The sequence below is a fragment of the Alternaria alternata genome, assembly GCF_001642055.1.
Source record: "Alternaria alternata strain SRC1lrK2f unplaced genomic scaffold CC77scaffold_6, whole genome shotgun sequence".
In the NCBI taxonomy this organism is placed as follows: domain Eukaryota; kingdom Fungi; phylum Ascomycota; class Dothideomycetes; order Pleosporales; family Pleosporaceae; genus Alternaria; species Alternaria alternata.
Window position 1 is genome coordinate 128092 of NW_017306195.1, and position 26981 is coordinate 155072.

General features: G+C 49.9%; 12 protein-coding genes across 12 annotated transcripts; 2 read left to right on the forward strand and 10 right to left on the reverse strand.

Annotated features, from left to right (window-relative positions):
- The first annotated feature begins 175 nt into the window (after window positions 1–175).
- Window positions 176–2116, forward strand: CC77DRAFT_1018403 (MFS transporter). Its single transcript, XM_018524614.1, has 4 exons — window positions 176–661; window positions 727–1023; window positions 1080–1534; window positions 1597–2116. The coding sequence occupies exons 1-4, from the start codon at window positions 454–456 to the stop codon at window positions 2107–2109; spliced, it is 1473 nt and encodes a 490-aa protein (XP_018387793.1). The 5' UTR covers window positions 176–453; the 3' UTR covers window positions 2110–2116.
- CC77DRAFT_728008 (hypothetical protein) lies at window positions 1968–3300 on the reverse strand. Its single transcript, XM_018532937.1, has one exon. The coding sequence runs from the start codon at window positions 3193–3195 to the stop codon at window positions 2170–2172; it is 1026 nt and encodes a 341-aa protein (XP_018387794.1). The 5' UTR covers window positions 3196–3300; the 3' UTR covers window positions 1968–2169.
- On the reverse strand, window positions 3301–4827 carry CC77DRAFT_727822 (HET-domain-containing protein). Its single transcript, XM_018532936.1, has 2 exons — window positions 4331–4827; window positions 3301–4276 (listed from the first exon to the last, which is right to left on the reverse strand). The coding sequence occupies exons 1-2, from the start codon at window positions 4667–4669 to the stop codon at window positions 3407–3409; spliced, it is 1209 nt and encodes a 402-aa protein (XP_018387795.1). The 5' UTR covers window positions 4670–4827; the 3' UTR covers window positions 3301–3406.
- CC77DRAFT_727821 (Scramblase-domain-containing protein) lies at window positions 4828–6789 on the reverse strand. Its single transcript, XM_018532935.1, has one exon. It carries the CDS (start codon window positions 6682–6684, stop codon window positions 4987–4989), a length of 1698 nt encoding a protein of 565 aa, XP_018387796.1. The 5' UTR covers window positions 6685–6789; the 3' UTR covers window positions 4828–4986.
- A 292-nt stretch (window positions 6790–7081) lies between these two features.
- CC77DRAFT_984646 (hypothetical protein) lies at window positions 7082–9124 on the forward strand. Its single transcript, XM_018536179.1, has 2 exons — window positions 7082–7359; window positions 7430–9124. The coding sequence occupies exon 2, from the start codon at window positions 7452–7454 to the stop codon at window positions 8874–8876; it is 1425 nt and encodes a 474-aa protein (XP_018387797.1). The 5' UTR covers window positions 7082–7359; window positions 7430–7451; the 3' UTR covers window positions 8877–9124.
- On the reverse strand, window positions 9125–11554 carry CC77DRAFT_1018408 (glutamine-hydrolyzing asparagine synthase). The gene is made up of 4 exons (XM_018524615.1): window positions 11237–11554; window positions 10831–11171; window positions 10573–10776; window positions 9125–10525 (listed from the first exon to the last, which is right to left on the reverse strand). The coding sequence occupies exons 1-4, from the start codon at window positions 11391–11393 to the stop codon at window positions 9191–9193; spliced, it is 2037 nt and encodes a 678-aa protein (XP_018387798.1). The 5' UTR covers window positions 11394–11554; the 3' UTR covers window positions 9125–9190.
- Window positions 11555–11696: 142 nt separating this feature from the next.
- CC77DRAFT_1059287 (hypothetical protein) lies at window positions 11697–12638 on the reverse strand (the record flags this gene model as incomplete). Its single annotated transcript, XM_018528216.1, has 1 exon — window positions 11697–12638. The coding sequence occupies one exon, from the start codon at window positions 12636–12638 to the stop codon at window positions 11697–11699; it is 942 nt and encodes a 313-aa protein (XP_018387799.1).
- Window positions 12639–13165: 527 nt separating this feature from the next.
- CC77DRAFT_1018411 (necrosis-and ethylene-inducing protein-like protein 1 precursor) lies at window positions 13166–14601 on the reverse strand. Its single transcript, XM_018524616.1, has 3 exons — window positions 14084–14601; window positions 13853–14027; window positions 13166–13788 (listed from the first exon to the last, which is right to left on the reverse strand). Exons 1-3 carry the CDS (start codon window positions 14314–14316, stop codon window positions 13462–13464), a joined length of 735 nt encoding a protein of 244 aa, XP_018387800.1. The 5' UTR covers window positions 14317–14601; the 3' UTR covers window positions 13166–13461.
- Window positions 14602–16740: 2139 nt separating this feature from the next.
- On the reverse strand, window positions 16741–17679 carry CC77DRAFT_1059289 (hypothetical protein; the record flags this gene model as incomplete). The annotated part of the gene is made up of 1 exon (XM_018528217.1): window positions 16741–17679. One exon carries the CDS (start codon window positions 17677–17679, stop codon window positions 16741–16743), a length of 939 nt encoding a protein of 312 aa, XP_018387801.1.
- A 232-nt stretch (window positions 17680–17911) lies between these two features.
- CC77DRAFT_1029506 (glycoside hydrolase) lies at window positions 17912–19654 on the reverse strand (the record flags this gene model as incomplete). The annotated part of the gene is made up of 2 exons (XM_018526522.1): window positions 17912–19278; window positions 19342–19654. The coding sequence occupies 2 exons, from the start codon at window positions 19652–19654 to the stop codon at window positions 17912–17914; spliced, it is 1680 nt and encodes a 559-aa protein (XP_018387802.1).
- A 557-nt stretch (window positions 19655–20211) lies between these two features.
- Window positions 20212–21725, reverse strand: CC77DRAFT_1018413 (NmrA-like family domain-containing protein). Its single transcript, XM_018524617.1, has 3 exons — window positions 21299–21725; window positions 21175–21246; window positions 20212–21119 (listed from the first exon to the last, which is right to left on the reverse strand). The coding sequence occupies exons 1-3, from the start codon at window positions 21470–21472 to the stop codon at window positions 20448–20450; spliced, it is 918 nt and encodes a 305-aa protein (XP_018387803.1). The 5' UTR covers window positions 21473–21725; the 3' UTR covers window positions 20212–20447.
- Window positions 21726–23461: 1736 nt separating this feature from the next.
- CC77DRAFT_728315 (lanosterol synthase) lies at window positions 23462–26177 on the reverse strand. The gene is made up of 3 exons (XM_018532940.1): window positions 25877–26177; window positions 23897–25806; window positions 23462–23843 (listed from the first exon to the last, which is right to left on the reverse strand). The coding sequence occupies exons 1-3, from the start codon at window positions 26111–26113 to the stop codon at window positions 23753–23755; spliced, it is 2238 nt and encodes a 745-aa protein (XP_018387804.1). The 5' UTR covers window positions 26114–26177; the 3' UTR covers window positions 23462–23752.
- Between the last annotated feature and the right edge of the window lie 804 nt (window positions 26178–26981).

Genomic DNA, 26981 nt, shown 5'->3' on the forward strand with positions numbered 1-26981 from the left:
GATCTCTTGCAACCAGGAGATGGAAAGCTAAAGACTAAGTTTACTCGGAAGATGAAGTTGTTGATGAGAGATACCTCCTACGCCATTGAGCATACATGGCTGGTGTCTCAGTGCTCTCATGACGTAATGCTTAGTTCGGCGTCCAAATTGCCTCCGTACCCCAACAGCGACCAAACATCGGCGATAATACCGATACTCACCTTCCCAACAGATACATCGCTGATCATGTCCACGGTTCATCATGCGCAACATGAAGATGTGGGTTTACCCCGCACGTCTGGGGTAAAACCGTAGCTGCTATATCCGGGATTGGTTTGCCGAAATGATACTAATACTATGACCTATACTGGACTATCTCAATCGCATAGTCGTTGAAAAAAACCATTCACTTGACACCGATCGTTTGCCACACGCGGATTCAGAGATACAGAACTTAAGCCGAGTCAAGCCAACATGAGCAAGTCTTTAGACGGGGAGAAACAGGAACACCTCGAACATGTCGACATCGATACAGCCAAGCAGCAGCATGGAACACTGCAAGAGTATGGAGAAGAGATAGACATCCATGATGAGAAGTATAACAAGAAGCTCAACCGACGTCTCGACCGACGCGTTCTACCACTGTGCTGCTGGGTCTATCTCTTGAACTTTCTTGACAGAGGTATACATTTTCCAACCACAACACCAACACTGGTCCAAAGTCACCCTAGCTGATACTTGCAACAGGAAACATTGGAAATGCCCGCGTGCTCAACACCGAAACGGGCGACGACATGCTCACGAACACGGGTCTGACACCACATGGCTATGCCCTGACTGTCACGCTCTTCTCCGTGGCTTACGCCATCTTCGAAGTCCCAAGCAATTTCGTCATGAAACACTACATCCGGCCTTCTAGGTGGCTCGGAATTCTTCTATTCGCGTGGGGAGCATTAACCATCGGCTTTGCGGGTGTCCAAAACAGTGCCACAATAATTGCGTTGCGGTTCTTGATCGGAGTCTTTGAAGCTGGTTTCTTTCCTGGTACATTCAGAATGTTCTGTGAAAGCGATACATCTGCGCTAATCATATGTTGTTAGGAATCGTCTACTTCATCACAATTTGGTACCGCTATAACGAGCGCGCAGTGCGCATCGCACTCGTGATCGCATTCTGTAACCTCGCTGGAGCTTTTGGAGGGGCCATCGCGTTCGGGGTCGGGCACATTAATGGAGCAGCCGGCCTTGAGGGGTTCCGCTGGCTTTTCATTATTGAAGGCATCATCACCTTACTTTCTGCCTTTCTCTTATGGTTTTTCCTCCCTGATTATCCAGCTCGAGCCAAATGGCTCAGTAACGCCGAGAAGAAATTCGCAGTTGATCGTCTAGCCGATCGCGGTGGCGGTTACAACCAGGAGCATGCTACCAGAAAGGAGATTCTGGACACATGTTTTAGTCCACGAATGTTGTTGCACTACATCGCATATGTAGCCGACGTCGTTCCTCAGGGATCTTTTACGTTCTTTACGCCTACTATAGTCACCGGCCTAGGCTACGTAAGTGCCCTTGTGCGAACTGCATGTGAGACATAAACTGACTTCGCGCACACACCTTTTAGGAGTCTATTCATGCCCAGCTTCTGACAGTCCCGCCATGGGTCGTCGGCTTTTTCGTCGCTATTACTATCTCTTACTCTGCGGATCACTTCAACGCTCGTGGCTGGCACATCACCATCGCATCGCTTGTTGGAGGCACAGGCTGGCTAACTGCTGGTCTCCTTCCTGCTGACGCCTATGTTCAGCGCTACGGCTGTTTATGTATGGCAGCTGCAGGAGCCTTTCCAGCTGCGCCTTCCATGACGAATTGGGTGACCTGCAACTCGCCGAGTTTCCTCACTTTACCACTTGCCATTGCCCTGCATAACTCCTGTGCAGGTCTTGGCCAGATTATCGCGCAGTGGATTTGGATGAACAGCGAAAGGAGTCAAGGATTTCCAACAGGAAATTTCGTGTGCGCTGCGTGCAGTTTCCTAGTTGCTGCAATAGCAACGATTCTTCGGCTTTGGTATGGAAGGATGAACAAGCTAGAAAGGTCAGACAGTAGAGGCGATCAGAGAGTTTGGGCCTTGTAGACAGGTGAGGTTATGAGTATTCAAGGTTTATATCTCCAATGCTCCATCATTTGCCCCCATCTATTGCTTCAACAACCATTTCCTCAATGCCTTTGTCATTATCTCGTGCGTCCTACTTGTTAGATGACCTGAGTTGTACCAAAAAAACGTATCCAACTCCGTACATCCATATTTGCCGGGATCTGTCAGGATGTCTGGCTGGTTGTATCCAGGGCAGTAGTTTGTGACGTTCTTGAATCCGTAATCTTGGTAGTGATCCAACACGTTGTTCAAAACACTGTTGACATCGAACTGGAGCACCTTGACGTCTTTGTGTTGGTTTTGAAAGGCATCGGCATGCTCAGCATGGATCTTGTTGAAAGAAGAGACCATAGAGGCGTTGACATTGGGCGTTCCCGGACCACGATCCAGGGGCGGCAGGTTCATGAACAGGAAGTTCTTGTAACCTAAACTGTATATCTTCTCCACGCTCTTGAATAACCTGTCCTGGACCTTTTCATAGCTCGGTGCGAAAGTTGCATTCTTGCCTTGAGTAGAAACAAGGTCGTTGATGTCGTTGATACCAATCCATATCGCAACTAGTGCCTTCTTCTTGTTGAGATCGATTGATTCAAGGGCCGGGTTACCGTAAGAGACGAATTGTTCTGCTTGACGTTCGAGCGAGACGGTATGGTTGTGGTGTAGGGGGGTGAATCCAGCTTCGTTGATAGTGTTTGCACCGGCATATGCAAAGTCCCAGAGTTGAACATCGCATTTCCTTGGGTCATGCAAGCCATCCTCAACACCACATTCGGTCAAGAACTCGACCCAGTTTGGTCCTCCTTCAGCCGTTCCCGTGAGATTCTGCACAATGCGATCTGAGAAGAGCTGTTTGGGCGTGAAAGAGAAGTTGAACTCATCTCCGATGAAAGTATAATTCACATGACCAAGCGTGCCTTGTACATATGTGTAGCTATCGCCAAAAGCTACCAGAGATTTCGTAGAGCGCCACTTGAAAGAACCGTGCGTTTGTTTCGGATAGCTTGGGGCTGCTATTGCGTGCGCACACAGCGTTAAGGAGATGCATGAAGTAGTGGTAAGCTTCATGGTGGCCGAGAAGAAGATGTTTCGGAAGGCTTGATAACCCTAATCATGACTTCTGGTAGGCTTGGCTATAGTTATATCGTCCATGGCATTGAAGACGGAGCCCCGGCAACATGGAATTGACGGAAGAATTGCGCCCGAGGTGGCGGGTCGGGAAATTTGGAGTTGGGTGAATTTCCGGGGCAGATACGCGACGCTGCGGGGTACCCCGGCATTACCGTGAGCCTCGTTCAGAAGTAGCATCAAGTAGCGACCACAAAACGGCTTCTGAGTCTTCAGACGCTCCCATAATACAATCGTAATAATGCCGGACGCCCCCACATTCGTACCACCAACGACCCAACCCATGATATTTTGAATCGGCTTTTTCGTAGCCCATGTGCAGAGTCCAGAACGGGAGTGTTTCAATCGGTTGCCGCCCGCAAGCAAGCAGGTCAGTGATGAAAGGCTGCATGGATACGACATGAGCCAGGGACACACCCATTCTTAACGGCAGATCTTGCCACCACCAATTTGAGGCATGCAGACAATGCCATACTCCAAGCATCCTCATGGTATCAAGATAAACTTGTTCCACAGTATTGTCATAATTCACAACAGGACGGAGCTCCTCCGAGACAAGGCCTAGCATGCCGTATAATTTATCTCGAGGGTCTTCGCAGCCCATACCTGAGAATTGGCTCAGCATATTGACAAGCAGATGCTTGTACCCAGGCTCAATGTGCTCTGAATGGGCGTAACGGTTAGTTAGCAGCCACGTCACCTGTCGGAGTGTTGGGTGCTCGAGATAATCAGCCCACAATGCAGCTTGCTTTAGGGTATCCCAGTGTATCCAGGTATCACCGCATAAGATGCGTGCCTCTTTTGGTAGCAACACTTCCTGCACAATCCAGAGACGTGTGAAGTAGCGATTTTCTAGTATGGCCTTTGTATTTGCGGCATTTCTGATCTTCGAATATCTTCGTGCCGCTCTTGACGAAGATAAACCAAGCCAAGCAATAACGTAGATGCATCCACTGTAAATTCTAGCCATCAAGCGAACTTGATGGTTGCGTTCCGCTGTATCCTGCTGGTTGATGCATATCTGAGTAATCGGTATCAGTCCACATATATGTTAAAGAGGAGCCATGGAGCATACCTGGTCGATCCAGAGGTGGCGAATGTTGGCATCATCTGAGCGAAAGGCGTATAAGAAGTCGAACAAATTCATTCTAACGGCCATTGCTTTGTTGCCTACGATAATATGTTGATTATTCGATGCATCACCCCAGGTGTATGACAGAGCGATATGTTCGGGTACAGTATCGAGATCGAACGTCTCGAGTTCGCAGTGGATCATATTCCGGTCGGGTAGTACGTTCGCGGCAGATGGAGGTCGCGATAGTTTCAGGAGACGAATCTGCTGCTTCTTTGTGTCTAATCTTGTGTATTGATAAACATTCGCAGTCCGCGCAATTCTCATTGTGCTACGGGCCATCTTGTCGAAAACTCTCACTTTAAGAAGTAAAAGGTTATTGAGTATGCTCAGACGACAATGATGAGCCAAGCGTGAAAGTCTAGTTGCGTCAAGCGATTGGTGGAAGACAAGATATGGAGAAAAATGAGTTGCTAAGTGAAATAATGTTTAAGGATTGAGGTGCTTACCTAGCACAGCCCCACTTCAGCCGCAGACTACGTGCATATGCAATCGCGGCACCTTACAGTTGTCTTTGTTATGAGGAGTATGGAGCCCTTCGTTTAGAATGGTATGAATGCTAAATGGTGATATAGTAGTACATAAGAAGCTGCAGGATCTTACTCGTCAAAGAAGTCTCCCCAACTGAACCCACCACCATCACCACCGCCACCAGCATCGCCTCCGGCCTGTTCATTCCCTCCACCCCAGAAGCCTTGGTCTTGATCGCGAGGTCCTACACTAGGGTCTTCACCCCATATATCCTCACCTGCTTGGCCTGTACCGTACTGTTGGTCTGGGCTAGGTTGATATGGATCAGCTGCCTGCGGAGAAGCATCATCTCCTCCTTGTTGCCTCGATTCTCGCCCTCTTTGCATAGCTTCGTAGCCTGCCATTGTAGCCGCGCCTGTCGCTACACCTTCTCCAGCACCTAATCCGCGTGCTGCAGTGCCGACTTCGCCTGCGATACCGCTTTCGCCAGCAGCGCCTACAGCTCCAGCACCGGCTGCGCCCGCCTCACCAGCTGCAGCGCCGCCAGCAGCTTCACCGCTGCCACCAACCCACGGCATCCACATTGGCCACATGCCGCCGGAACCGCTATGCCGACTGAAGTAATCAAAGTCTATGCTAACGGCCGTGGCGAGCATCACGGCTCGTTGATCAAGGGTCATACCAGGATAGCCTTCAAGTGACGGCCTACTTTGTTCACCAGTTTTGGACACCAGGTGGGATGGCTCACTTGCCAGTCCGGCAGCATCCATCCTCAGTGCGTAAACGCCCGTATCCGTAAAGATTTCACGCGCAAAGCCGCCGAAGTTGCGATTGACGGAGCCTGCCAGGCGTCCGTCTTCAGACATCAAGCTGAAATCCCAGGAAAGAAAGGGCTCGTCAACCCTGGCAAACTGAAGCATGCCGACTTCTCGTGTGTCACCCTCAGCTACAGCGACAGCTTTTGAGTCGGAGATTGGCAAGTCGCCAGAGGACAGCTGGGGTGTGCCGGGTGCAGCAGCAACGTCCTCCAAATTCCTTGCAAGGAACAGATTGTATTTCCTTCGTAACGGTGCCCACTCTTGTTCTGCAGCTCCGATAATACGCATGTCCTGCAGTGGTAAACTAGAGACGTTTGCGCTGGTTTGATTGGCTATGCTTCGCGCGCTTGTCCCTTGCAGACTTGACGAGCTGGTGTACGCGCCCTCGCCCTGTCCTACAGCATCATAGACGCGTATTCTCGAGTTGATCCAGCTGAAAGGCCTGTGAAACCTCAGTATTTCCTTCTCGTCCCGATCAAAGACGTGTGTCGTAAAGCTCCGATGCGTCTTGAACATCTGTCTCGCCATGGCATTTCCTATGCCATGCTCTTGCTCTGCTAGATATCCAATATGACTGCCATGCGGATCCATGATAACGTAGCGGTTCGCTTGCTCAAAGCCCATGAGCACATTCATCATCTCCAGCTGTCGTTGTACTATAAGAGAGGAGTTGTCGAGCAGGCGCATGGCAGGATGGGTCTGCTTGAGGACGGCATGTGGGTCTTCGGGCATATATACGGGTGTGATGAGATTATTTTCGGAATCAGGCGTGGTAGAGAGGGCGTTGGACACGGCGTCGACCTTGGATGTCTCTTTTGGAGACTCATCATGTGTGTTCGGCGAGTTCTCGTTACCAGGTGGTTTCGTCGAATACGGCAAGCTCGTTCGTGGCGCTTTGTGTTTTGATAGGCGATTACGAAGTGGTAGCTGTAGAGGTGTACTTTTGGTGACGAATGATGGAGCGCTCTGTCGTGGCAGTCGCAAGGACCACCTTGCCGCTGGCAACATATTAAATGTGATTGTACCGTATCTAATGCTGTGGTAGTTTTAAGGGTGAGTCTATAATCAAGCGGGCAGAATGCGCGTGAGCAACGTAGATGCCTAATCACTCTTGCGTGGCGTTACGACGATGTTCTGTTAATTTCTCGGAAGGTGAGCTGCTCCGATTACGTCATAACAAGCTGCAGAAGTAAGTACAAACCCAACACCGTTCTTGACTATGGTGAGGCAAATGCTCCAAGCAGCTGGAAGCGACTGTCTTAGTGACAAGCTTGTGTCATGGTGGTCATGGTGGGACAATTGGACCACGCGTGTTGAGGCGGCCAGTTCAACCAATCAGATCTGGCCTTGGCAAACAGTCATCTCCAAACTTTTTGCGCTTTGCTCTTGCTCCCAGCACCACCACCATGAAGCTCACAATCCTCGTCGACGACGCCATTACTTGACGTCGCAAAGGCTGGGTAAGTCTTATCTATTTCTCTCTTTTTCAAACGTACTGAAGGCTGCACATCATCAAAGCTTCTGTCAGCGTCATGTGCGCGGAAGTCACGATCGTGTTCTGCCTTTGCTCCTTTGGAATTTCTTTTCATGATGACACCTTTTCACTTATACGATTGCCGGCGCAGGCATTCACTTGACTGCGTTAGGTGCTCGATGCTGTCTCCGTTACAATAGACTACAACGGTATCTGATCGATATTACTCACTACATGTCGCATTGCTTCTGTGCGCGCTCAGTGCTAACGTCAGTGCAGTTTCATCGAACACTGAGCTGAAATGTCAGGCATGTCCGCGGCCATGCGACCTGAGCAAGCTGCAGCAGCAAGCGAGGCACGTCCGAACGGTCTACCTCAACAGAACCAAGAACCAGCAAACGGTGCTTCGAGGAAGCCTCGCCCAAAACGACCCAACTATAATGAGATACATGCGAAGCCTCTACCATTAGACGTTTATGCACTGCCTGCCTTCGTTCCGCACAACCCGATTTCTGTCTTGCGACTAGTCATCAGTCTAATCTCACAGTCGCTGTGGCCACCACAATCACATCACGTCGTACATAAAGCATACTACTCTGTAGAGACTCAGTCAATCCACGTCACCGATCCAACCTCTATTCGAGCTCTTTGGGAGCAGGGCTTCTGGGGTAAGGGGTCCCTCAGTCGAAGTGAGCCGCAATGGCTAGTAGCTGAAAAGCGAAGGCGAGGTGCGCAGGCGTCGAAGACAAGCACCGAGGTGACACAATCAAGGCGAGAAGAGCGGAGGCAGTTCAAATTAGAGAGAGCCAAGGCACAACGCGAAGCTATTGAGCAACAATTACGACAAGAAGGCAAGATTGTATCAGATGCCAACATCGATAAGCTTGTAGATAGTGATGCCAAGGATACCAGCAAGCCGGAAGAGGTTGCGGGGACTTCCACGATCAACAAAGCCGCAGATGGCGCCGTTGCACATGCCGACACTGAAGCTGGCCCGGAACTTGATGTTCCTGATCTTGAACATCTCCAGCTCACGCCCGAGGAAGCCTTCTTCCTTACATACGTCCTTGGTGCTCTAGAAGTCATCAACGCAGACGTCCAGGCGTCGTCGGACGATTTGCAACGCTACCCTACATGGTATCTGTTGCGCTTATACTGCTTGTATGCGTTGAGTCCCAGCGAATCCATTGATCTAGAAGGAACGTTGACTCATCTTCGTACTGCGTACAACATGAGCAACGGTGCCACGCGCATGGATCCCGCTATGTCGTGCATTCCTTCTATTGCGCCCGACAACCCTTTCCTGATGAAGTACGTTGTCTTCCATCACTTCCGCTCCCTAGGATGGGTAGTTCGGCCTGGCGTCAAGTTCGCCGTCGATTACTTACTCTACATCCGAGGGCCTGCCTTCACACACGCAGAGTTTGCAATCATGATCATCCCTTCTTACTCGGCTCCCTACTGGAATGAGCAAGCAGATGGTCAAAGCCAAGTCAGAGCTGTGGAAAAGGAGCGCCGGGATTGGTGGTGGTTCCACCGGGTGAACCGAGTGCAAACACAGGTCATGAAGACACTGATGCTTGTCTACGTTGAGGTACCAGAACCGTGGGATACAAGCTGTGTGGAGCTTGACGGGTTCAGGCTCGACATCGGCAGTGTTCTGAAGAAGTACACAGTTCGAGAATTCGTCTTCAAAAGGTGGAGTCCGAGCCGAAACAGAGATTAGGTTATGCTCCCACGAAATCCGACCCGAAACGGGATGAAGTTGCCCTAGTTACGAGAAACGATAAGACAAAAATGTGAAGCATGAACCTTAATTTATATCAAGTCCATCTCGTACCTGTCAAGCACGACGTTGTCAGAAGCTGTGCTACACCTACACTACCTAAGTCACATAATTATCTGCTGCAGCAATGGAGGACATGACGTCGCATCTATAATGCATACATGAACAGCCCATGTAGCCTAGTGAGCCCATCACATTTGATAATCTTATAGGTCGGAGCAGAGCAAAATGTCGGTAAAATTAGCCATCGAGAACTATCTTGCAAAGCCATTTGTCTCCAATCTAACAAACTCCGGCGCAGCTTTCTTCACTCCAAACTTCTGACTCAGGATTACAAACTGGCCCACAAGTATCATCTGGCTCCACTTCGGCCGGTCGCCATCGTATATCGCGTCGTGCAACAGATCCTTACACTTGTCCCACTCCAAAAACCCCAAAGCCTCCATATTTTCCTTCGTGAGCAGTTTCTCGAACAGCTTATGCACTGGCCCATCAGGCTTGTATTTCACTGGAGCAGAGAAAGGATGCTTCTTGCGTGCATATAGCTCAGTCGTGATGAATGGCTTCATGGCCTCCTTCAGGATCCACTTTTCGCTGAAGGTGCGAGTAGAAGGATCGTAATGCAGTTTTACTGATGGCGGAAGTTTCATGGCGTATTCTGTGAGGCGGTGGTCGAGGAATGGTTGACGTCCTTCGACACTGTGGGCCATCTCGCAACGGTCACCTAATACGGTAAGAAGACCGTTCGCAAGAGATGACTTCGTCCAGATGTACAGAGAAGTGTGAAGTGGGTGCCATTTGTTGGTCATCAGCTCTCGCGTGCGACCGTCGATGGCGTTCACGGCAGTGAGACGTTTGTCGGTAGTCCCAAATTCGCCGAATACCCAAGGAGCGAAGAGCGGATCTCGTAGAGATGCGGTTTGCGTGAAGCCGAGGAAAGAAGTGTTGTTCACTTGGGCACGGACTGCGGCCGAGGTCACGAGTTCCTTTGGACCTGAGGTGTCGGAGCCCTCTAGCCCCTTAAAAGTTGCTATGCGCTCTTCTTCAGGGAGACAGGAATTTGGCCATGCAAGATCGGGTTCGCGAACGAAATCGGTAAGTAACTCTCTGTAGCCGGCGAAGTGTTCATCTGATCCTTCTCCTGTAAGAACAACCTTGATACCTTCCTTACTGGTAAGCTTTGAAAGCAGGAATTTACCGACAGTCCCCAGATCAGTCACAGCTGTCTCGTTGTGCCAGACTGCGTTCTCGATGTTGGCTGCAAAATTCTCTTCGGTCATCTCGCAGTGGTGCATCTTGACTCCAAGCCAGTCCGCAGTACGACGCGCGATCGGCTCCTCGTCATGTTCTTCACCAACAAACTTAACACTGAAGCAGTTGATCCTTTCTGAAGCTGGAGCAGTACCAAGCTGAGCACCTTCCGTGTCCATAAGATGCTTCACCATTCCCGCTATTGCGCTGGAGTCGATGCCGCCACTGAGAAAGACACCAATCGGCACATCTGCACGGAGGCGGTCTCGTACGGCATCTAGGAGATGTTTCCGTACGCCTTGTATCATCTCGTCTTCACTCCTTGTTTCAAGCTCACGCTGACATGTGTTAGTAATGTTTGTAATGCACCTGCTATTGCACGTACCTTGTCTTTGAACTCGACATCCCAATACTTGTCTTGCGAAATGGTGCCGAAAGACCTACACAGCAAATAATGACCAGGCAGTATCTTGGAAACACTTTGGAAGATAGTTCTTCCATCGCACAACCAGCCCACGTCTTTGATGCTTTGCACGTCCCACTCAGGTTGCCATCCGAAAGGAAGGAATGCCTTCATTTCGGAAGCGACCTAGGAGGTGTATGTGAGTCTTTAGTATATGCGAACGGTACTTGATGACCATACCAGCAGTTTGCCATCTAGGACCGTGTAGTACATGGGCTTGATGGCATATCGATCGCATGCGGCGATAAAGATCTGAGCCTCGGAGTCGTATAAACATAGTGAGAACTCTCCGCGTAGATGCGACAGAAAGGATAGACCATGCTTCTTGTATAGCGCCAGTGCAATCTCGGAGTCTGACTGGCTCTTGAATTTGTAGCCCTCGCGACTGAGGCAATCTCGGATCTCTTGATAGCCATATAACTCGCCATTTACTACGGCATGGATAGTACTGCCTTCATCATGGAATGGCTGTTCACCTTCCGGGTTTAAGTCGACGATCGCTAGTCGGTTGTGGGCAAGAGCTAGGTGGTGAGCAAGTCAGTTGTGTGTCTGTGTCCGTTGCAGCTGCAGTAACTTCTCCACGTACCCACGCGACAATCTTCGCTAATCCAGTGGCCTTCTGCATCGGGCCCACGATGCTTGATATTATCCAGACTCTGGTCCAGTGTCTTGCTCAACTCCCCACGTTCCTTTGCTAATGGTCCATGACCCCGCAATGCAACCGCACAAGTGATGCCGCACATGATTACGCGATTCAAGAGATCCAAAAGAAGAGAGTGTGCAGCGCTTCCCCATATCTTTTCAACCGAACTTCGGCGATACCTCTAAACATGACGTAGATACTAAATTCGTAGCGGTGATTGTTCAATGATGTTCGATTGTTCCTGATAAGCCCGCATCGCTTGTTACTTGTTTGGGTGTTAGTGGGCGCCCCTGGATCGCCCAGATCGCGCGGCTCCTGGCGGGATCTTCGAGCTTCAACAAGCACAGCTTCAAGTCTTCCACACATTTTCAATTGTGTTATCGTGTTGTTTTCGCAAGGGTTGTCAAAGCCAACGTTCGTCATCATCCACTGGCAACCCTCGGATATAGCGACGGTAGTCCCAACCGTGGTACCCACACTTGAGACATTTCTTTTTGTGCTCGCTATCTGGGCCCGCCATACGATCTTCGAGGTCCGAGGGGCGGAATCGACAAAATGACTCTCTCGACTCTGACCCAAGGAGTTCATCTTCGCTGACGACGCGGTACCTTTGCAATCCGGGACAAGCCGCTGTTGCACGCTTTCTGCAGTGGCCATCTACTGCTACCAGGTCTTCGCTACGCAAACCCTCCTCGGTCAAGTCCCATGAAACCACTAGCTTCTTGATGAAAGCTGGTTGTGGCCGCCAGTGCTTTACCGAAGAACTGTATTTGTTGAGCTTGAGGTTGCCTTTCTGACCGACAGGATCGTGCGCATACGTAAGGCCACTTTCTAGAACGAAGAACAGGCGTCTGAAGCTCTTGCCGATGTGCATATACATCCTGTGTCCTGGGCCGCTTCTCAACGAGCCCGAGAAGTGCAAGGTCAAGCTGTCTAACCATAAGCTGAAGATAGCGTTCAAAGGTCGGAGGCTTTCGAAGAATTTTGGGTCCTGATAGCCGCAATCATGGATTCTGTGGCCAGGGACTACCAGTGTCAAATTTCGCAAGGTGTGAAACTTGGAATGCATTCCGACAGGTGTTCGTGTTATGATAGGGAGCAGAATGCGCACTCCTAGCTCGCTCTGTGAGAGGACGTCCTGCTTGTAAGCCAGCAGCCACGCTTTTGTCGTGCGGATCGAAACTCGTTCGCACTCGTGCTTTGCTTGCCGACACGAAAGGATCAGTCCGCGGCATTGTTCATTGTCGATGGGCGGAAGGTCCAGAAGCTCGTATATGGCAAAGCGGATCTCGGCCGGGAGCCTAAAGAGAGGCGATGAGGTCTGCGCAACCTGAATTGGAGACATTTCCAAATGCTCTACGACGAAAGCTAGAGTGCTCAACGATGAGACACAGTTTTCGATTGAGATCCGGTAGTTATATACTCCGATTCTCTTATGTTGCTGCCTAAATCTAGGACATTTGCTTGGCTGACGCACAACCTCCACTCTTCGACCTACTTCCGCTTTCAGAAGGAGGATTGAGGGCCCAAGAGTCCGTCGGATTATTACGATTGTACCCATCAAAGTGACATGGACGAGCCAACTGCGGTTAGTTGAGTATAGCTTTGTCAGACCGTTATTCACTACTCGTTACTGGCTTGACTACAGCTTTATCGTTCAACCATGCGTCTCCTCTGACCTTTGATACTCCCGACGCTCTCACCCCTGGCTTTCAAGCACCAGTGGTAGATTTTATTCCCCCACTTCGTACACCTCATATACACAATATTCTAAAAACACTGTCTGCGGGTTGTCATCGCTCTCGATGGGCAGATGACCAACTATTCCTATTTATGCAGCACGTGAGGAGGGAGCATAGGTAGAATAAGGATGTGGCATGTTATATGGTTAAGCATAATGTATATAGCGCACGTGTAACCTGGTTTCTCTATCTTCTGAAACAAAAACAAAACACATAGAAATAAACGCAGAAGCCCTAACAACAACAATGTAAAACGGCAGAGATTAGAAGCACACTGTATCTGGAAATGATATCCCATCCAGATCGATAGCCCACGGACAAGTAGCTACTTACAGCTACCCCATCGCCAATAACACAAACGATATGATCGATATTGTCCAGAAAAGTAAGTCAGGAACCAAGGAGGTAACTGTTCAGATCTAACACCTAGACATAAGCCTTGTCCAAGTTGCTAGCGAAGACGTCGTTCCTGAAAGGTACATTTGCCTTTCCAAAGAGGTCCCTGGGAGCAAGAGCTTGCCTAGCAGCGGTCGGCATAGCATCCCAGTCGCTGATCCAGTAGGTGCGACCGACGGTGTTGGTAAACTGCGTAGCGTGGTTGTAGGGGAACCTGACGAAGTACTCCACTTTGACGTTGTTGCCTTGAATGTTGGGGCGCGTGGTGGGCGAGTAACCGCCATGGCCGGATGCAGCAGCACCGAGGATACGGGGATTGGCGTTCGCTGGGTTGTCAATCCAGACGACAACACTCTCCTGTAAAGGTGTAGGCACTAAGTCAGCAAATGTCTCACATGCATCTCGTACAGTCACAACTTACCCAGTCATGGCGGTGGCCGCCTACGACGTTGCCAGCGGTTGGCTGGTCCTTGGGCCAGTACCACGCGTACATGATAGCGAACTTGCCCTTGTGCCATGCTGCTCGAGCATAGGTCTGGCCCTTGTTTTGGTCACGGCATCCGGCGCTGACATTTCCAGTATCCTGGAGACCTCCACTGTGAACAAGATGTGTGAGCGCTTGAAGTTTGAGTGCATCATCTCATAAGCTTACCTGGTGTTGCCATTGTCGTCAACTGCAGTGTAGGGCTGGCAGCCGTGAGCAATGTGAAGCAAGGGCTGGAACCTCAGAATGGCACGACCAATCGCTCCTCCTTGCAGGCGGGTCCGGATTGGGTTGAGGGAGTTGTGCGGGACTACAGCGCGAGTATCAAGCTGAGTTGGAGCGGGAGCTGCCAGGACGCCTGAAACTGCTGCAAAGGCAGATAAGATTGTAGTGAAATGCATTTTGGTGTAAAAGAGTGATAGAGCGAAAGGCCACTAAATTGACAAAGAGAGTGTGTGTTGATGTAAAAACTGTGTTGATGTGATCTGCGGGAAGCTGTGTCTGAACTGTAGAGGGGGTTGGTGGTGTCTTTTATGCTCAGAGCTTCTGCGCAGTTCAAGACGCCTTGCTGCTATCTCACGATAGTAAGCTCGTGACACCTTTCGGTGACATTACTCGGTGTTAAAGGTCTTGGTAAGAATGCACCTATATTGCATCGAAATATCACCGTACGGGTTCCATGAAGCTTGAGAAGTCTAAGAACTAGTTTCCTTACAAAGACACATGCGCCACGTGCGATACGATACTACTTTGCTTCCATAGCTTAGGAAGATGCTTGGCACTCATGGATAACCTAGGACAGACAGGTGCCAGTGGGTCGGCGCCACGCCTACTCAAATTATACGCAGTACAATTTGACGGTTGAAAACCGCACCAGACGCATTAAGTCATGACAGAATTCTAATAATAAGCCAAGCCTGGCAACATCCAATCGCAGGGTAATCTCATCTTAATGCAGGCTCTGTAAAACGTGAATAGAAATCGTCACATGAACGAGGATTTCATGGATGCCAGAAAACATCAACATATCAAAACCTTCGTTCAAGTCCTCAGCTCTTGACAGCTTGCATTGCGGTTGGGATGGGTCATCATGGATACCTGGGTGTGCATTGCCTTGAAACACGACAGTGGCCTGATCCAGTCTGGAGTGAAGCCATTGCTAGACGTGCAAAATTCAGCTGCAGTTAGTTCCCCCAGGTTGCTGCGCCGAGACTATGCCAGCTAAAGACTAAGTCTGTAAGCAGTCACCTCTAGCCCACGTCTAGGACGTCGCGATCTGCGTGAAGGGGCTAGAACTGACCAGGTGGTGTTGCACTGCACAGGCCACCCTACCAAAGTCGCTGCCAGACCTGCATCGAAGGCATAATGAAGGAACTGGTGAATCCCTACAGGCGCTAAGTACTGGTGCCCCAAGAATGAGGCCGTGTTGAATGGCGTTGTCTTGTTAGTAGCAGTACATGTCCCACGAAATCCAACATTGTACCTAGTTGCAGCAACTAAATCTCAGCGTGGATGGGAAGTTCCGTAGGCGGTGCACTAGGGGATCTCTCGCGATGACGTGCCGCACGATTCCGGGCTGTGGCGTGCTATAGCTAGCTCGTTTCGCTCGCGTCGGCCCTTTACACAGGGCCGTTCATGCTGCTCCAACAACTCAGCCGAGCAATCCTAGGACACATGTAGTTTAGTCAGGCACCAATTCTAGATCGAACCCAAGACCGTCTTCCATGTCCCGGTCCGGGTCTCTAGTCTGACCAAGCGAATACGTCGTTCAGTCTTGAATAGGGTAGTCGCAATCTTACATCGCTCTTGTCCCGGAACCTGGGTCGTGAGCTCTGATATCGGTAGCTTGGCGACAGATTTTGTGTTCGATAGCGGTGCCTCCCAATGCTTCATATCTCTTTTCAATACAGTATTATGTATTTCGCCCGTCAAGAATCTTGCCTGCCGTTTGTCGCTCCTTGATCATACATAATCAGATGTGGCGAGATGTCTGGCGCAATAAACACATGTATGGAAAATTTGATTGGAGAAACACGTGGGCGGACTGTATAGCCAGTAATCGAATTGGCAAGCTGTTGTGTAACTCAAGCTGAGATGATGTAGTGTTCGTGCGGGAGGACTTTTATCACACGCCTACCCAGCCTGTAGCAAGCTTGATCAATCCGTAAGTGGTTTCGGTCTCTTCTTGTTTGCGCAGATTACAACTTTTTGTCTTCTCCAAACATTGCGGTATTCTTTTTCGTGCTCGCTCAATTGGCCTCAGCCGGCCCACTCGGATACGGGGTTGTCAGGCTGTTTGCTCCGCAGTGGTCATGGCATGCCACGCAGAAGAAGGCGCTACCTGGGGAGCCACACGTGTAGCTACTGCTCCTGCCTACCAATATGGTTGCCTGTAACACTGTTTTTGGTACTTTCCAGGCTGTAAGGGCGACGTTTCTTTTGGCCCCGGTCCCTTAGAAGGTAATTGAATCTGCTTCTATTTGTCGTCCCGTCTAACATTCCACGGACAATGTTTTTAAGCCTGCCAACAAGTATCCGCAAACACGTTTAAAGAAAGTTGAGAGGTTTTCTTTTTGGACGGGACAGAAGACGTGGCGGGGTTGAGGCAGTAATAGCAGGGCCAATGGACGCAAAGCAAAGCACACAAAAACTTACATAGCTTTCATTCTGCTTGCATTGGATGCACAATTTTGCGAATAGTGTTCATTCTCAGTACATCTTCACGAATCTTTTAGTTATTGAGAAGTTATTGGCCGGTAGTGAACCAACAGAGAAGCGGTGTGAAGAGTCCAGAACCTGATACGCCTGGGCGTGTTGTTCTGACATTACAGCGACCACAATTCCCATCCACCAAGTACCAAGGCTGCAGCGAGTGCTGGCTGTACCGACGCACCTGTTGCGACGGCAGCGTTCGACGAGGCAGGAGACTCAGTAGTCGTTGGGGCTGCAGTAGCGAGACTCTGTGAAGCAGACAGACTTTCTACGACGCTAGATATGCTGCTGACCATGGCTTCATCAGGCTTGATGGCGCATGGATCCCCGTTGTCTCCTAACTGTAGCTGATCCAGTGAACAGACGTCCGAATCGCTCGCGTGGACCCTGGCGAAAGTACCCAATTGCGCGCAATTGTCTGTGACATTTCCGAGCGTATTTGGATTAGGGGCACTCCAATCACCGGGTGATATGGATGATACGGGCCAAAGGGTAAAAAGCACTTCTCGAGTTGAAGTTATGACAGGTCTGGGGTGGTCGCACTGGGCATCTATATCATGCCATTGGATATACCACTGCAATGCATATGCAGTGCCTCCGTAGTTTGGTGGATGATCCCATTCCTTTGGATTAGTGTAGTTGACCAAAATGTACGGTGATCCATCGGTGTTGGTGAACGTGGATACATTTTGCGAGGTAAATTCCCTGTCCCATAAATCCTCAATCACGCCCCCTGGGATGGGATTCTCGATGCTGTTCCACGGCATGATATCCCATGTGAATTTGAAGGAACCGAGTTCAGCAGCCGCAGTAAGGTTCTGGAAGGCGAACACGATGGGCAATGAGGAGGTGAAGTTGTATGTTTCATTTCTGCGAGGAAACAAGATGTCGATTTCGAAAGCTGGAAGGTTTGAGGTTGGGGCTGAGGTTTGCGCTGATGATGTGGGTGTGAAGGAAGCGACAGCTGTTGCTGTGGTCTGAGCAGAGGCTAGGCAGCAGACAGCTAGAGCTGCTGCTGCTGCTGCTGCTGCACACCGAGAATAGCGTGACATCGTGGTGTAAGACTTTTGCGACAACTCAGATCGATTAAAACCACAGCATCATTCCTTCAATATCGTGATGTGGCAATAAGTTTGTCGCGTTGTGTACCAAGGCGGAAAGACCCTTTGCAATCTTAAGATGCCGCGCTGCCGTTCAGGCGCCCAACTAACCGTATTTTGTACGTGGTGATGGTCTCCTTCTTCCCTATCACCTGACTACACTCTTTGCTCTCAGTACTAAAGTCTAGAAGGAGTAGAATTCAACCTCAGCGATACCAGTTCTTGCCGGAATTGTTATGGCAATAGGAAACCCTCCATAGTCGGGGTCTTCATTTGGCATCATCGCGTTCGCTCCACTTCTCGTCTCATCACCACCCAACGTTCTTAGTGTTCGTAATGAACCTGTCGCTACGTCATCTACGGTCTTCTCTTCATTCCTTAGGATACCGTTGAACTTTGTGTCGGCCTTTGTCGATCGACCCATCACCTGAAAACCCCAGCCGATAAGTAAAAAGCTCGCTCCGCCACGATGGATGACCATACCGCTGCCAGTTCCAGGCTTGCCAAAGACAAAGGAGCGCTCTACAGTGATATCCCAGTCGCCGAAACGTTGCTTGATGGGTTTGGATGGATCTCTATCGCCGATCATTTCATCAAAACAGAAGCCAACCGACGAGCCTGGATTACTTTGCGCTTCAAGGACAATCTGAGAGACCTGTGATAAGAGTTCATAGTGTTTCGTATAAGGATTTTTCTCAGGCTCTAAAGTGTCGATGCCGAAGGGGCTAGCCAACAGAGCTTGAAAGGTTCCGTAGGCTATCCAAATCCGACGAACGCCATATTCATCTCTTCGCTGCTCAGGGATAAAAAGCGTGTTACCGCCATGTCGGTACTTCGCGCATAAGCCAGTGTACTCATTAAGATAAATGTCCGGCGCAATGAACTCGAGGTCTGGCGCAAACCGTAGCCATATATCAAGAACGTTGCTTGTTGCGCCTCCGGAAGGATAATCACCAGGCTCTCCACCTCCACCCACGACAATAGGAGTGTCGTTGTCAGCATCCTCCCCAGCATAGTTCTGCCATACGTTGGTGTACAACGGGATTGTGTATACGGATTTACCAGCCGCTGCTACACGATTGACATAGTGTGCGTAATGGTACGCCATGAAGAGCTCGTCAGTCCTGCTACCAACGCCAAACACTTCCTCCCATGTACCAGACTGCGGCTTCGAGCGCGCGACGAAAGTCTGGAGGTTGGCTTTGAGATCGGCGTGTAGTCGATCATAGTCGTTGCTCAAGAATTGAAGAAGTTCTGCAGGTACTGTTTCAGAGAAGACTTTGTTAGCCTCCTCACTTCCGTCCCGGCTGTCGAACAGAAGACCGACTTCGTTCTCGACTTGCACCATCAACACGGTACTGTGATCTTCATCTATCTCTTTGACATGAGCAAGCAGCTTTTGAAATGCTTTCGCATCCGCTTCAACATTCTGCTTGTGGAACAGAGACAAGACATCTGCAATCTCAATCACTCCTCCGGCCTTTCGAAGTTCAGCGCGTGGGAAGCGTTTCGGATCCGTCTTCACCCATGATGGCGTGTAAGTCGATCTGCCTAGCGATGGACCTATCAGTATATGGAAATAGGTCACGAGAGTACCTAGGTATGCCGACTCACCATTCTTAAATGACCCGAACCATAATAAGATTAGATGTAAGCCGTGTTTTCGTGCATCTAATGTGACTTTGTCCAGCTCTTTAAAGTCGAACTTGCCTTCCTCAGGCTCAATCATCTCCCAACTGACGGAGCCAAGAAGAGTATTGACATTCGTTGCAACCATCTTAGGCCAAATCTCGCTCATATATTCGGCAGACGAAAGCGAGGAATTTTGCAGCTCCCCGCCTAGCATCAGATACGGTTTGCCATGAAGAATAAGTTGTTTGGTATTACCACATTGTCGGAGGTAAGGAATTGAGGAATTGGAAGTCATGATGGATGATAAAGACTCAGAAAACTCGCGTATGTATGCAACAATAAGGAACAAAAAGACAATCCTCACAGCTCAGGTAGGCAGTCATGAACGTTCACTCTGGGCGCTCGTTATGCAACAAGTGGAGCTCTGCGGGGTTGCTCCAGCGGGGTAATACCCACCGAACAGAGGACTTCGTGAGATCTACCGGTGCTAGAAATGCAGCTACACTACTTACATCCCAGGGCCTCTGGTGTCAACAGCAGCTGCATAGATCTCCTAGTGGACAGCAACAATAACTCTTTTGTCCTTGATATCGTAATCGCCCTACCTCCGGCTGGTGTTGCATTGATGACGCGTTGGCAATCATCCAGAGCGCATGGAGCAATACTAGCTACCATCCTTATGAACCGGCATCATCAACTCCGCTCTTCATCAGTTAAAAGATGCATCCACTGTCATCTTGACCAATAACCTGAGGGGCCAGCTTCAGTATCCTGACCTTGAGACTACCAAGTCTAAGGCTGATGCCGATGGTTATCTACTAAAGCTGAATTGCGTTCGTACTATGTAACATGGTCTAGGATGTGTAAAATACATCTTGCGCAGGCAATATGACTCCGCCATGTACTGCAATCAGAAGAGAGGGCGCTTCATTGGTGAGAAATGGGAAACTACGTAGTTATGTACAAAACAATATGGATCACGTAGGAAGACTGAAAGGTTAACCGCCCGATAATGATCGTATGCTAGCAACATACCTAGGTATTCATGCCCCATAGAGAGGTTTTCCTACAAGGAGTACGCGTCGAAATCACACAAACCCAATCCTTCCAAGGAACGCCTCAAAATTACCAAATCCATCCCATCCACCCACTCCATTAACAGTCTCTTGACTCCACTTCACGCCCTCATCTGCGCCAGGCCCATAGTATGCCCATTCCTTAATCATGATCATATTTTCCAACAACTCCTGCCCAGATTTCCACTCTTCATCTGCCACTTCCCTGAATTCACAACTCTTTCCCGTGACGCTCACCACAGCTGCGCAAACATCGAGAGGTGTGACCCATGCGCTCGCAGCAAGCACGTGCTTGCCAACAGTAGCTTTTGGATCAGCGAGACATGAAGCTACAAATTTCCCAAAGTCGGTGGGGACGTCTAGCATTGGAATCCGAGTGTCGGGGTGGAAAAGCAAAGATAACGTGTATGCGCCGCCATCTTGACTCGGCTTGATAGACCCAGGAACATTTGTCATGAAATAGCCTGGAAGCACGAAAGAAGCTGGTTGACCGGCTTCATTGATGTGTTCTTCAACCATGGCTTTGCTGTCAAAGTGGTGTAGGTTCGCCAGTCTTCCACCAGTGATCTTTGATACGCGAGGTAATGAAGACCAGAGTAGGTGCGGAACCTTCGCTTCGATGCAGGCGTCTGTCAAATTGCGGCCCTGCTGGACTTCGTGGGCGAGTGATGCCATCTCCCAGTACTATGATGAATGTTAGAGACGGACGGCAAGAGTGATGAATCAGAGCGAATAGTACGTTTGTCACGCCAAAAACAGCGTCAGATCCGGTGATAGCTTTCAAGATTGACTCCTTGCTGTTGAGGTTCGCCTAACATGCTCAGTTCCCATCCAATCCACAATCGTCGAATCAAGAGACTCACAGTGACCATCTCGACACCTTTTGCTACCATGGCTTGCGCATCGGGTTTGTCGGGGTTCCTTGTAACTCCGCGCACCTTCCACTCTTTACTTAACTGCGGGTGATTCAAGATAGCTCGCACGACGGATCCGCCCTGGTTACCGGTAGAGCCGAAGACTGTGATGAGCTTGGTCATGTTGCAAAGCCGAAGCATTCGCGTCAAGTGCTGTTCTGAAATAATGAGATGCTGTTTAGCAACAGGTACTGCTGCTAATTATATAGCCCATCTTGCTCAAGCTATTCTTACAGCCGCAGACATGGGTGGCACTACGCAGTATGCCCATTATGCATCATTCAAAGGTTGTACTTGCCCACGTGTTAAAAGTTGCATGACAGTAGAAAGCTTCATCAGATGAATAACGGGAGAGTAAGCTGAGAAAGCAGGTGAGTTGGACGAAGAAGGTTAAGATGGAGACCAAAAGTGGGGTGATAGCTTGATACATCGTTAGTGCATAGATGTGGGGGGATTACTCACCTAGGCGTACCCCTCGGCGCCTCGTCCACAGCGATACCTGAGGTCAACAAGATAAGTCGGGATAATGGAATGTTTGGCGAAGTCAGTCGATACTCCCTAACATTGCTTATATAAATATGCACAAGCACATAACTAGGGTCTGCAACAATCCCTCACACTTACAAAATCCCAACAGTATACACCCATTACCGCGCTACATCGATCTTCTTCGTCCCGTTGTATATAATACACTCATTCGTAACGCCAGATCATCTCGTTCTGTTCTCTTCTTTCTGAATATCAAGAATTTTTCCAACGAATGCTCTCCAATGACCTGCCCTGGCACGCCTAAACCTTGAACCATCTCGTCCTTGGAATCAATTTCGAATCTGAGGGAACCCTAGTCATCACCAGGTTCAACTCCAGGCTCAAAAAACCTGGCATCAAGACTAAAGTTCTTAAGATCAGGAGCCGGCTCGGCGTAGTAATCATCGGTATCCTGAAAGCCGCCGTGGTCGTATCGAGCACTGCCAGCTTCAATTTCGCGAAGAGGTTTCTTGTTGCGGCCATTAGCGACAAGGTTACCGTAGCGGGAAGACACTCCGCCTCTTCCAATAGCTTCCCTTTTTGCAGCCTTCTTTGCGTCTCTAGCAGCGTCTTTTCGAAGCTTTTTGCCGTACCACTCCCACTTCTTCATCCCGTTGGAAGTAAGCTCTTTTTGATCCCCAATTTGGTCACTTGTCGGGTTGTTATTGACCTTGTCCCTTCCTTTCTCTCCGCTCACAACCAGCTCTTCATCTTCTTTCGCAAAAATGTACCTTTCTCTAACCCAATTTTTTCTCTTCTTGCCGACATCACCACGCCTTCCAACAAACCCACCCAGTATCGCTGTAGCCCGTAGGTAAGACATATCGGGATCGAATGGACTTTCACCTTCTTCTACTGGACGATATACCTCTTGATAGTGGTCAGTCTGGAACAGAGGTTCAGCGGTGGACCGATTTCGCGTTTCATTGGCAATATTGGTTGCGAGAATTTCGGCGTTGGAGGAGAAGCCAAACAGTGTCGCAGGTGTCGCGTTAGTCCAGAAGTGGACTGTGGAAGCCTCGCGCTTGATTGCAGTCATGGGCGATGACTCGGCAGTTCCCTGTATCTGATCTTGCCCAGAACCAGCAGGAATTGGTTCTTGCTGGTTCCTGTTCTTGCCACGCCTGCAACCGTGTCTGCGACTGCGTTTGCCCCATCTATGGCCAAGTGTAGCACCGGCTTGGCCTTCAACCTCGTTGGCAGCTTCTTCATCTACTAGAGCGCCGTCGTGACCAGTGGTCTGCTGAGGCGAGAGATCGTGACCCTCCTGCCAATTTGTGTACGCCCTGTCCATCTGCCTGAACTCTATCTCTTCATCAGTTTGCTACCCTCGAGAGTTTCACTCAACAAATTGATTGCAGCATCATCGGATTCCTACCAGACAGCTTGCTGAGTATATCTGCACCTGTGTTTCTACGGAAATGAGTCCCAGAATGATCTGTTGTCTTCGTGCCGTAAGCAACTGCTTGCAGTTTTGTGGTGTTTGTGGATGTAGGAAGAAAACACCAAGAATCAGGCGCTAGTGCGTGAAGTGCAGCCTCAAAAAAGTTTCTTTGTAAGCAAGCCTTGGCTCGCGTTCTCTGTTATGCCTCCGAGGAGTATCGTTGAAGTTTGTTACAGAAGATCTGCTGCTGTGGAGAAGACGTCGCGCCGCCGGACAGTAGATATACTGACGATAATGTAGTACCGACTACAGCAGCAGATGCGATATCCGTGAATGGATTGCACGGAATAGATAATGCTTCTCTAGTGCTAGCGAGAAGTGTTTCGTGGTATTAGTATTATTAAGTAGACATGTACAGTATCGTTCCAGCATCTAGTAGTAATTACCTCTCTCCCAAGCCCAAATGGTAGGAATTAGCTCGCACAGTCATCTTAGAACAACGTGTCATCCCCGAAGCGCTCAGCATACATGCCCAGCGCCTTAATCGGGAAGATGAACTTGTAGTTCGGATACGAAATCATACTGTCATGACGTTAGCTACCATTATAACCGTCCAATAAGATCGGTCAACTTACCAAGACTTGTTGAACACCCCCTCGATCGCCTCCTGTAGCCACTCTCCGTTGGCCTGCTGCCTCTTCATGATGAGTTTGACAGCCTTCTCCAGTGGTTCCTTATGCGGGAAACCACCCTCAATCATTGCGATAATCACCCAGGCAGTCTGCACAACCTGACTTTGTGGATGCTGATCCCAGACACCGTTCTCGCAGCTCTTGTATGTCTCGCCCCAGCCTCCATCATCCATCTGCTTGTCTAAGAAGAACTGGCATGCCCGTCTCACACGCTCGGAGTTTTCGTACTGTTCGCCAGAGCACTTGAGTGATTCAAGAGCAAACATGCCGGCGTAGGTAAAGCAGATACCCCAGCTACCGTACCACGAGCCGTCAGGGCGTTGAGCAGCTCTGATATACGATACAGCGCGGTCGCGGAATGCAGAAATTTCTGCAGTGCGGTAATCTGGGTAGTAGTTTTGGAACATGTGAAGTGCGGTCACCACGGCGGTCGTGCATTCGGGGTAATCGTACTCTATCATGATGTTGCCGAAGACCTCTGCTGCGTTGAGGTGCTCTAGGAGAATACTTCCTCGTGTTGGCTCGTAGGAAGCACAGCCACCAGACGCGTTTTGCATGGTAAGCAGGACGTCAATGGCGTCTTTCACACGGCGTTCATTGATGAGTTCAGGAAACGCGTTGCCGTTCTGCAGGATGAGTGTACTCTTGAGGCCTTCAGACGTGCAGTCGCTAACGGTGTATCCTTGCTTCCGTGTACTGAAACCCCAGGCACCCTTACGTTGTTGACGATAGCATGCGTGTTGATCTCTGGTTTCTTCAAGTATCTGCTGGTCTTCCAGGAACTCGAGACTCTTTGTGAGCATGTGCTTCCACTTCTTTTCTTTTGACCAGCCGCAGGATTCAACGGCTTGGATGAGGAACGCAGTGTCCCATGTTTGCACACCATTCGTACCATTCATAAGCATACCTTCATCCTTGACCCAAAGAAACTCCGGGAGGGTTTTGAGATGCTCGCGAACGGCATGGCAATCACGTCCTTCTCTGATGTATGCGACCAGCGTATTCATGGGACCGTTCACAGGACCAAGGTTTGCGAAATCAGTGTTCTCATCCTCAGCTTCAATGAGCCACCATACGTGTTCTTCGGCACGCTTGATCATCCAAGTGGGTCGAATGTATGGAAACCAGATAGCAGCCAAGAACCAAAACAGAAGTTTGAGCATCCATGACTTGGCATGATAATTATCCGTAGAGGCGATGGTGTTCCGGTGCGCACCAAAATTGATCGTGTCAAACGGCTGCATCAACAGCTCGGCGCGCAATTGACGTGTAAGATCGTTCAGCGGATACGACCACTTCTTGGAGTAGATATACGACATGGGCAGAAAAACTTGTCGCATGTGTATCCACCATCTCCAAGGCGCGATGGGCACCCAATCAGGTAGTAACCATAGCTCAGGTGGACAAGGATTGACAATATCCCACTCCGTCACACCTAGCACGCTCAACCAGAATTTTGCCCAATGTGGTGCATTGAGCGCACCACCCAGTTTCCAAAGCGTGTCTCGCGCTTTCTGCATCCGAGGCTCTTCTGCCTCTACGCCCAAAAGCCTAAGCACAGTATAATTCATCGCGGTACCGAACACGGTGCTTTCGCCCTCAATGTGTAGCCCCCAGCCACCGTCCTCGGGGTTGGCCCGCGCAAAGAGGTAGTTCTTGATTTCGGTCGCATGCGACGCTGGTACTGGTGTCTCGGTGACATACCAGGTGATCACAAGGCCAGGTAGCAGAAACATAGGGCCGCCGTATTCACAAGCCCAGTTTCCTGGTGGGAGCTGGAGTTGGGAGAAGAATTCGAGACCATTGTGTGCAGCTTCGAGGGGAGTCTTTGCAGGCTTCAGGGTAGGTTGTTCCTATGAGTTCAATCAGCTCAAAGGTCCTGTGTGGATTTACAAAAGACGACTGGAACAGGCACCAACTCACCGTATCGAGGCCTAGAAAGTATTTATCCGCTGTACTCTGTGGCCATGCCTTCATGTCCTTGTCGCTTTCGAGGTAGTGCCATGTCTGACATCCCCGGTCATCCTTCAACCTCCACCTTGTGTAGTCGGTCTTCTCATGGCCGTCCTTGCTCTTGGTCACGCCTACTGCGTCGTTGAGTATCTTTTGCGCCGCGCCGCGCTTCGTAGCGCCATTGCTTTTCTCAATGGCATGCGGCATTGTGTGTGTATTTGGTTCGTGTGGTTCTGAACGTCGTCCTACACGTTGCGTTCACGTGTGAAAGACGTGGTAGATCTGGCATGCGCCTCGTGCGGCGAGATACCCCGGAAATGGGCGTCTTGGCAGGACGCGCCATCAGAGGCGACAACGGCCTTGCCAGTCGCTGCATCCGGCATACTGGCTGAGCAACTACATTCCCGCGCTAACAGAATGGAACTTCAGATATATGCTTTCAGGTCGCCTACGTGTAAACGTGGTTTGCGCGCGTCAACTTTTCCATCTCACATAATCCCCTAGACCCTGGCTACAATGTACATCATCGTCGCACCCCTGTTATCTACCACCACGGAATCTTGAAGCCATTGCAAAGCCACACGCCGTTATTATCCAAGCATCCCCTACGCGTCTCCAAACTTTCTCAAACATCACAAATACCACAAGTCCCGATACATACACAGCCACTCGCCTGGCATCGCCCCTGACTCAACAGCGGGAATCAGTCTTGGCAGGCACTCCCGCGGCGAGGCGCGTGATCGACATAAAAGTTGACCACTCGGCTCGCGCAAGGCTTGCATTCCCGCCCCCTTTCAAACTTTCGCGCGCAACACAACGCACAGATCACTAATCCTCGTATTGGCGGAACATAGGAGCATCCGAGACCGAAGCTTTGGATCGACGATGAGTGTAGGGAAGGCTCATGGAGGCATGACTTCATTACATACGTAGAGCTGGACTGGGTAACCGCTCGGCGTGTATGCAGAGAGGAGATGAAGATCTTCATGTATGACGAAAGATTGCAGATGATGTGTAGACAATGACGGCGATGACGATGGTGACAAGGGAAGTGTGGAGATGAGCAATGTGAATC

Excerpts from the sequence above, each read along its gene's own strand:
- CC77DRAFT_727821 (XM_018532935.1), bottom strand. The coding sequence starts at position 6,684 with ATGTTGCCAGCGGCAAGGTGGTCCTTGCGACTGCCACGACAGAGCGCT.
- CC77DRAFT_728008 (XM_018532937.1), bottom strand. The coding sequence starts at position 3,195 with ATGAAGCTTACCACTACTTCATGCATCTCCTTAACGCTGTGTGCGCAC.
- CC77DRAFT_1018411 (XM_018524616.1), bottom strand. The coding sequence starts at position 14,316 with ATGCATTTCACTACAATCTTATCTGCCTTTGCAGCAGTTTCAGGCGTC. Across the intron at positions 14,028-14,083 it reads GACGACAATGGCAACACCAG|TGGAGGTCTCCAGGATACTG; the intron begins GTAAGCTTATGA and ends TCTTGTTCACAG. Across the intron at positions 13,789-13,852 it reads GCGGCCACCGCCATGACTGG|GAGAGTGTTGTCGTCTGGAT; the intron begins GTAAGTTGTGAC and ends ACACCTTTACAG.
- CC77DRAFT_728315 (XM_018532940.1), bottom strand. The coding sequence starts at position 26,113 with ATGCCGCATGCCATTGAGAAAAGCAATGGCGCTACGAAGCGCGGCGCG. Across the intron at positions 25,807-25,876 it reads ACTTTCTAGGCCTCGATACG|GAACAACCTACCCTGAAGCC; the intron begins GTGAGTTGGTGC and ends TTGAACTCATAG. Across the intron at positions 23,844-23,896 it reads GGGGTGTTCAACAAGTCTTG|TATGATTTCGTATCCGAACT; the intron begins GTAAGTTGACCG and ends ACGTCATGACAG.
- CC77DRAFT_1018408 (XM_018524615.1), bottom strand. The coding sequence starts at position 11,393 with ATGTGCGGCATCACTTGTGCGGTTGCATTGCGGGGTCATGGACCATTA. Across the intron at positions 10,777-10,830 it reads TCCTAGATGGCAAACTGCTG|GTCGCTTCCGAAATGAAGGC; the intron begins GTATGGTCATCA and ends TACACCTCCTAG. Across the intron at positions 10,526-10,572 it reads ATGTCGAGTTCAAAGACAAG|CGTGAGCTTGAAACAAGGAG; the intron begins GTACGTGCAATA and ends AACACATGTCAG.
- CC77DRAFT_984646 (XM_018536179.1), top strand. The coding sequence starts at position 7,452 with ATGTCAGGCATGTCCGCGGCCATGCGACCTGAGCAAGCTGCAGCAGCA.
- CC77DRAFT_727822 (XM_018532936.1), bottom strand. The coding sequence starts at position 4,669 with ATGGCCCGTAGCACAATGAGAATTGCGCGGACTGCGAATGTTTATCAA. Across the intron at positions 4,277-4,330 it reads GCCACCTCTGGATCGACCAG|ATATGCATCAACCAGCAGGA; the intron begins GTATGCTCCATG and ends CCGATTACTCAG.
- CC77DRAFT_1018403 (XM_018524614.1), top strand. The coding sequence starts at position 454 with ATGAGCAAGTCTTTAGACGGGGAGAAACAGGAACACCTCGAACATGTC. Across the intron at positions 662-726 it reads CTTGAACTTTCTTGACAGAG|GAAACATTGGAAATGCCCGC; the intron begins GTATACATTTTC and ends TACTTGCAACAG. Across the intron at positions 1,535-1,596 it reads TAGTCACCGGCCTAGGCTAC|GAGTCTATTCATGCCCAGCT; the intron begins GTAAGTGCCCTT and ends CACACCTTTTAG.
- CC77DRAFT_1018413 (XM_018524617.1), bottom strand. The coding sequence starts at position 21,472 with ATGACCAAGCTCATCACAGTCTTCGGCTCTACCGGTAACCAGGGCGGA. Across the intron at positions 21,247-21,298 it reads AAGGTGTCGAGATGGTCACT|GCGAACCTCAACAGCAAGGA; the intron begins GTGAGTCTCTTG and ends TGAGCATGTTAG. Across the intron at positions 21,120-21,174 it reads CTGTTTTTGGCGTGACAAAC|TACTGGGAGATGGCATCACT; the intron begins GTACTATTCGCT and ends CATTCATCATAG.